This window comes from Ruditapes philippinarum, unplaced genomic scaffold (assembly GCF_026571515.1).
Source record: "Ruditapes philippinarum isolate M1 unplaced genomic scaffold, ASM2657151v2 ctg15306_1_1_1_1, whole genome shotgun sequence".
Lineage (NCBI taxonomy): Eukaryota > Metazoa > Mollusca > Bivalvia > Venerida > Veneridae > Ruditapes > Ruditapes philippinarum.
In genome coordinates, this window is record NW_026857776.1 from 13,486 (window position 1) to 21,378 (window position 7,893).

Genomic DNA, 7,893 nt, shown 5'->3' on the forward strand with positions numbered 1-7,893 from the left:
CTCATGGAAGATTGATATGTTTGTTCAAATGAGTTCTCTCGTTAAATAAAGTCTAAATTATTATTATTTTTATTATTATTATTATTATTATTATTATTATTATTATTATTATACAGTGTAATCAACTTTCTGCGCAAGTGACCAACTTTTAATCCTACGGTGAGAGACTCAATGTCAAAGATTAGTTGTCACGTAGACAAAACGCCTCTACCGAGGATCAATCCAGCGACCCATGGATATTTTAAGCGAACTTTCCGAAGCAGACGGACAAATGTGTGCCTGGATATCAACTTTTTTATGAAATGCACGGTTTAAATACTAGCCTCCTAAAAATACGAAATCTTAACTTTAAGAAAATTAAATCTTGAATGTCAGTTATTCTGTTTGTTCTTAATATATTCTCCTAATGTTATATTCAAATTCATTTCTATACTTGTTTTGGTTTTGGGTTTTACGTCACATCGACACAGTATAGGTCATATCGCGACGTTCCAGCTTTACTGGTGGAGGAAGACCTCAGGCGCCCTTCCGTGCATTATTTCAGGCAAGAACGGGTACCTGAGTAGAGCCACAGACGTTCTGTAAGGTAGCTGGATAGCTTCCTCACATGAAAGAATCCAAAGTCCGTGTCGGGATTCGAACCCACAGAGGTGAGGGGCAAGTGGTTTGAAGTCAACGACCTTAACCACTCGGCCACGGACGCCCCTTCTATACTTGTATATATTTTGCAATATTTACTGGATGTACAACGGAGGTGAAGTCTGAGATCATTTGAAGAATCGTTTCAGTCTGTCTTTGGGAGGGCAAATATTGTTATATTGAGGTTGGTCAACTCTGAGATTTTCTTCAAATGCCCGGGGCATTACTATTTCATAGAATGATGACAGACACCAAGGATTGGTCAACTCTTAGATTTACGGCTTCAAAGGGCCGGAGCAATATTTTTTCATAAAATGATGACAGACACCAAGCGTCATGTAATTCTTAAAGATAATACAGAGCATTTTGATCTCAAAACAGGTGTAAAAATATTAACAAGACTTCCAATAATTCGTAAGTCGAACAATCACATTGGCTTTATACATTGTATAATTATTGCATAGTTATATTTCATTGACAAAAGACTGAACAAAGTATCAGGTTTGTTGGGAAGTTATTTCAATAGTTGGTATGTTAAGATTATTCGGGTGCTCAGTGTCTTTGTCTTTATGCTTATGTTTGTGCTTCTTTTTCTTCTTTTTCTTCCGGTTTGAAGACGATCCACCGGAAGTGTCATTGTCGTCTGCAGATTGACAAAGTGGCGGTAAAGCGGAGGGGATTTTCAATTCACTGTGTGGTATGTTCAGAGTTTTAGCACCAATGTCGTTTTCATTGTCAATATCAAAGTCACGAACTGTTGCTTTACTTCCGGTAGGGCTGGAATGCTGGGAAATTGTCCGTAGGAATTTTATTGCAATCGAGGCTCTACGGAAAGCGTTTCCATACATGCTCGTACTTTCTTGTTTACTTCCCGGGAGAGAAAATTATGTCTGGGTTTGGTTTACAAAAGGGCGCCCCTTTCAATCAAATCGTCCCTTTAAATTTTTCTCGTAATCTGAAAAAAAAAACATTAAACTTTAAAAATTTTGGGTTTTTTTTTTTTTCTAGTAATACACTTTAAGTTACCCCGGGGTATATTTTTTTAAAAACACAAAATGAAAAACGCCCCAAAAATTTAAATTTTCCCTTCATAAATTTGCAAAATTTTAAAAAAAAAAGTTCTTCCCTATTATAGCAAAGAAACAGCAAAGCAACATTTTGATAAAAGTGTCCCTTTGTTTAAAGGGCCATCAAAAGAAGCCCTTTCTGAGGAATCAAAATCGGCCCTTAAAGTCTCTAATCAAATCTTTAAAAAATTAGAAAGATTAAAATTAGAAGTAAGAATTTCTTTTTAAAAAATTACAACTTACATATATTTTCAAAATCATCTAAAAAATTTAACAACATACCGGATGTCATATTTTCGATAATTTGCATGACATATTTGGGTAAATGTTATTCTAAAAGTAAAGTAAAAATATATTTTAAAACTAACCGTTGCATCTCTTGGGGCAGTTTTGAGGTGTAACCTTCTTTGCCGATAAGCCAGTATGTTTTCTGAAGTCCTTTACCCTGTCAGGGGAGAAAAATAAGATATCATTTAAATCAATTATTTACGCTTGAGTATGGTCTCTTTCCTTTCGCATTTCCTAAAATTTGGATCTCAGAGTTTTTCAATATCCAGATTAGAAAATTGCCTCGTCAAAGTATACATATATACAGTCACTTTTTACTGTATATATTAGGAGATTTCAATGCTAAAATACTAAAATTGTGAGGACATGTATAAACAAAATTTGATTGACTACAGAAGCGTGCAGACTTGGCTGGCTACATGGCATAATGGCATTAGTCAGGTAGTATTGCCTCTACCACATAAACAGTTAACTGCTCACCTCAAACACGTTGACTATTGTCGTCTGCATTCATTCAATAATTTATACGATTCGTAAGAATATTATCCTAACTATTATGGCATCTGTTTAATATAACTAATAAATGTCGCAAAACTACTTGGTATCATCAGTTATCACATGTTATTATCAATTATAACATCTTTCATCAGTAATTGTATGTTTATATAAGTTATCTTCAATAAAAGCATGTTATTGTAAGTAATCGCATGAAATATAATCAGAAATCGTATGTTATCACCAGTAATTATATGTTATCATCAGTAATTGTATGTTATAATCAGTAATTGTATGTTATAATCAGTTAACTCATGTTATCATGAGAAATCGTATGTTTTCATCAATAATCACATGTAATGTCATCATCAATCTTATATTATCATCGGTAATCTTATGTTATCATCAGTAATCACATGTTATCATCAGTAATCACATGTTTTCATCAGTAACCACTTGTTGTCAACAAGTATCACATGTTATCATCAATTATCACATGTTATTATCAATAATCACATGTTATCTCCAATTATCACATGTTATCATCAGTTATCACATGTTTTCATCAGTAATCACATGTTATCATCAGTAATCACATGTTATCTTCAGTAATCACATGTTATCATCAGTTATCACATGTTATCATCAATTATCACATGTTATTATCAATAATCACATGTTATCCCAAATTATCACATGTTATCATCAATAATCACATGTTATCATCTTTAATTACATGTTATCCTAAGTTACCACATGTTATCATCAGTAATCACATGTTATCATCAGTAATCACGTGTTATCATCAATTATCACATGTTATCCCCAATTATCACATGTTATCATCAATATTCACATGTTATCATCTGTAATTACATGTTGTCATCGGTAATTACATGTTGTCATCAGTAACCACATGTAATCATCAGTAACCACATGTTATAATCAGTAATCACATGTTATCATCAGTAATCATATGTTATCATGGGTAATTTCATGTTATCATCAAAAATTTCATGTAATCATCAATAATCACATTTTATCATCAGTGAAATTATCACATGGCATCGTCAATGATAGCAAGTTAACATTCACAAGCGTATTTTAATCACCTATATTCCGATATTTACATCATTACATCACAGTGATACATCAACTATAATAATCACATTTAAAAAAATGTTCAAAATAAGATGTATTGTTTTCGTTAACTTACCTTGACTTCAATAACTCCACGTTCAAGTAAAAGGAAGCCCCAATTCAAATCCTTCACTGCATCAGCAAAATCATTGCTCACATGTATGTGCAACCCTACAAAAGAGACAAAAGTGTTTTAAATTACATCTATTGAATTAGGGGGAACGTCTGCCGACAATCTGACTTATTTTTTTTGTTAATTTAATAGAAGGGCATCTTGTTTCATGACCGATTATATCTAAGATAATTCTGATCACATCTTAAAGCTTGATGTATATTTATATGTACATGATGTATTATGAAAATATATATATAGTAAAACGGTCATTTTGTTGTGAATGAGGACTAAAGATATTGGACTTACGCCTATGCTCGTCTGTCATCTATATCGTTGTAAAAGACGCATATTTTACATATCAAAGTATTATATATATTTTTTTAATTTACCCTTTCCCGTTGACTCCATTCGTGACGCCATATTTACAGTATCTCCAAAGAGACAATACCGAGGCATTGTAAGGCCGACCACTCCTGCTGCACAGTGACCCGTATGTAAACCAATGCGCAGCTGCAACTTGGCTTCCGGCATGTGACGTATACGGAAACTCGTCACGGCACTAAGTAGGTCAAGAGCCATGTTTGCAATCTCGCCAGAATGCCTTTTACCATTTCGCCTAGGAATTCCACTCGACACCATGTAAGCGTCCCCGATGGTCTCAACCTAAATATATTTATATAATTTATGATACAGCACATAAAACACAATGTTCCGACATTGACTATGCCAATGAGTCAATCATACAACAAGGAAAAGTAGCACGTGTACGTAAGTAGGATTATTCAACTTTTTATTTACTTTAATTTACATAGAAAGTATGAAACAGAATGAATGGTATTCCACTAAGTTAGTTCCTTTCACATTTTCTTATTCATGCATGTATAAGAATTATGAATTGATTTTCTACGTTGGAAAGTCGCTTTATGAACTTTACAGTGTTGGTGCGACGTAAACCCCGAACAGAAAACAAAACATAAGCAGATCTTATATTTTACATTGAAGTGTGTAAGCATTTAATTTATTTAGTAGGCGATTAGTAATAGAAAGAGCACCGAAACACGAGGCTATCTGATTTGTACGAGGGGGCGTAACCCCCGAGTAATAATCAGATTGCCGAGTGTTTTGGTGTTCTTTCTCTTTTGTATCATAGTCAAACATAAAAGCACGTTCCCTGTAGTCACAATATGAAACCCCGGCAAAAATGAACCAATGAACGAACATCTGAATATGACATTTCTGTCGCTTTCCCTTTATCTGCCGTCACAATATATAAAACCCCAGCAAAAATGAACCAATCAATGGGCATGCTCTGGAGTGCGGGTAACTAATACCCGCACTCCAGTTAACGCACTGTGCATGTATATGTATACGATTTAACCCTGACACATTTTCAACAGAAAGGTCTCAAAACTATGATACAATAATTGATTATTTCATATGATGTTATACGTACCTTATATACATCATGTCGGCCAATGATCTCATCAAACGTGGTGTACAAGTCATTCAACAAGTCAATCACCTGTTCCAAAATATCAAAAAGAACATAAATCGAAAAACCTCTTACTATTTTTTTGGATCGGCAATAAGACCACCGACTTACAAATGAGTACATGCAACGCTTTAGAGCTCGGAGCAAAAATAAGGAAAGTATTCATTGACATTCGCCCGAAGTTGTAATTCCAATTATCAAAAAAATTCTAATTATCAAAATTGGTGTTCGCTCATAGAAAATATAATATAAATAACCATTAAAATACCATATCGTAACCTTAGCGCAATAACTGGTTAACTCCTATAAAATTATAGAAGGAGTTATCCAGTTTCTGCAGTAAGATGACGATGTCATTGATACAAGCTACTCTAATTCGATTATGATCATTACACTTTGCAGTATGGAAAGCCATGGCTGTCTGTTCTTTTTCAATTTATGTAACCATTTGGATAATATATAAGTTCACTTCGACTATCGAAGTGAGCTTATATATTATCCAAATGGTGAAATAAATTGAAAAAGAACAATATCAGACAGCCATGGCTTTCCATATTGCAGCATTCTACATGTTAAGTACTATGACAAAGACATGCAACAATGTCATAAAACTAGAGCACAGACCAATATGTATGTTATTTATATAAAATTTGGTTCATCTACCGTCGAGTCCGCTGCCTGGATCCAACCAGTATTGTTGTCATATAAGAGGATGTTGCGAACACCACAAAAGTGTTCCCAACCACGAAAACTGAACAGAGAAATTTGAGAAATAAAACTAGTTTTGTTACCTGTAAGGGCGAGCTAGCTCCAGACAGACTTGTAAACCCAACGATATCGGAGAAGAAAATGGACACCTCGGAGAAAGTCTCGGGTACCACGTGTTCACCACGCTTTAACTGCTCAGCTGCCAATCTGAAAAAAAAACTAACACGATAATGATTCAGCACAGTAATACTATCCGTTATTATGGTGCTTTAATTAGGTCGCTGGCATCAAATATGCCATACGTATTTCTGTCTATTGTCGTATTTCTGCCGATGGTCGAATCAGGATATGGACGATGAAATTCAATACAAGAATCTAATCAGTTAGTCTTAAATAAAACTAAAAGAGATATTTTGAGCCTTTTTACCACCAGTAAAACTGGTAAATAGCAGCTTATCTAAACCACCCTGAGTCTGTTTTCTGGAACTTACCAACACTTGTGTCATATAAGGAAACAAAATCATGACCCCAGTAAGAATCGTACCCACGATCCCTTGATTGATAGAAAGACACCTTAACCAGATTGCCTCCGCTCTTTTAAATTTAAAGTAAATTTTTTTCATTACAATTTATCAACAGATTAACAAAGAAAAATTGTATAGAACTAAAAGGCTATAAAATCATATAAAACTGAAATGGATCGATTATGCATTAAGCTTTATGCATTTAATGGCGAATTAAAGGCTAAACAAATGCTATGGATATTCCAAAAGACAAACAGGTTCAACTTTACGTACGGTGGTAACATTTGGTACAATAATCTATCGGTCTTGAGTTTCTCTTGTGCAAGTTCTTCTGTTCTGTTTGCAACAAGTTCCTCGAGGTTATTACTATATGCTTCTAACATCATTATCATATTGTCCATGATATTTATTTTCCTGAAACAAAAAAAAGATTGAATCCTTTAGCCCTTTATGTTTACATTAATTTAAATGTTATCGGAACATATTGTCCACCATGTTCATTTTTCTGAATTACATGCGATCATTTTTCTATTACATTTTTTTTCTGAAAAATAAAAAAAAATTGACCCGGTAGCCAATTATGTTTACATCCATGCAAACTTTAAATAATGAAACTTATTATACATTATATTCATCCGCCTGAAAGATTGGATGATATTGTCCAAGACATTTATTTTTCTAAATATATTGGATTGTCAACTATGTTTATTGGATCATAATGTCATTATATTCATCATCCAGTAAACATGTTATTGGATCATACTATTCATGACATATAACGTCCGGATTTTTCTATTTCAAATCTTATTCTGATATTAATCTCCTTAAAAAAGAATTAATAGTCTTTAGTTGTTTTAATTTATTTTCCTAAATTTTGTTTTGGATTCTATATAACTGAGCATAATGTTTAATATCTTCCTTAGAACAGATCGCCCTATTATTTGTATCCCTTTGTACCCTTTGTATATTGGTTTAAATATATTTATTTAAGCTCGATTGCGAAACAAGTTGTTGCAACTTATATTAATCACTTTCGAGTCTGCTTTCTGCCAGTACTGGTGTCATATGAAGTAACATGGTCGTGACCCGAGTAGGGCTCGATCCCTTGATCTCTGGGTTGAGAGGCAGACACCTTAACCACTAGGCCACCGCTCCCCTTTGTATATTTGTTCTAACCCATCATGCCTCTTCTTCTTATCTTTTGTGACCATTTAAACCATTTGCAACTATTATTGTTTTTTTCCCTAGTTTTATTATAGCCTATTATCGAGTTTTATCGCTTTTGGCTCGCATTCTGTCAGTAAGTTTAAAATATTTTACCCGAAGGAGCTTGAACATGAAAAAAATGGCTGCGACTAGTGTCTGATTTTGCTCTCCACTGTAGAGCTGCAAATATGCATGTTTACAGTGTCAATAGGCCTTAAA

At 33.9% G+C, this 7,893-nt stretch overlaps 1 protein-coding gene across 1 annotated transcript; it reads right to left on the bottom strand.

Moving 5' to 3' along the window:
• Nucleotides 1-2,034: 2,034 nt before the first annotated feature.
• On the bottom strand, nt 2,035-6,893 carry LOC132750993 (retinal guanylyl cyclase 1-like). Its single transcript, XM_060741092.1, has 6 exons — nt 6,742-6,893; nt 6,028-6,151; nt 5,198-5,266; nt 4,134-4,407; nt 3,706-3,800; nt 2,035-2,151 (listed from the first exon to the last, which is right to left on the bottom strand). The coding sequence occupies exons 1-6, from the start codon at nt 6,867-6,869 to the stop codon at nt 2,035-2,037; spliced, it is 807 nt and encodes a 268-aa protein (XP_060597075.1). The 5' UTR covers nt 6,870-6,893.
• Between the last annotated feature and the right edge of the window lie 1,000 nt (nt 6,894-7,893).

Excerpts from the sequence above, each read along its gene's own strand:
- LOC132750993 (XM_060741092.1), bottom strand. The coding sequence starts at position 6,869 with ATGGACAATATGATAATGATGTTAGAAGCATATAGTAATAACCTCGAG. Across the intron at positions 5,267-6,027 it reads GAGCTAGCTCGCCCTTACAG|GTGATTGACTTGTTGAATGA; the intron begins GTAACAAAACTA and ends ATTTTGGAACAG. Across the intron at positions 2,152-3,705 it reads GTGGAGTTATTGAAGTCAAG|GGTAAAGGACTTCAGAAAAC; the intron begins GTAAGTTAACGA and ends CTCCCCTGACAG.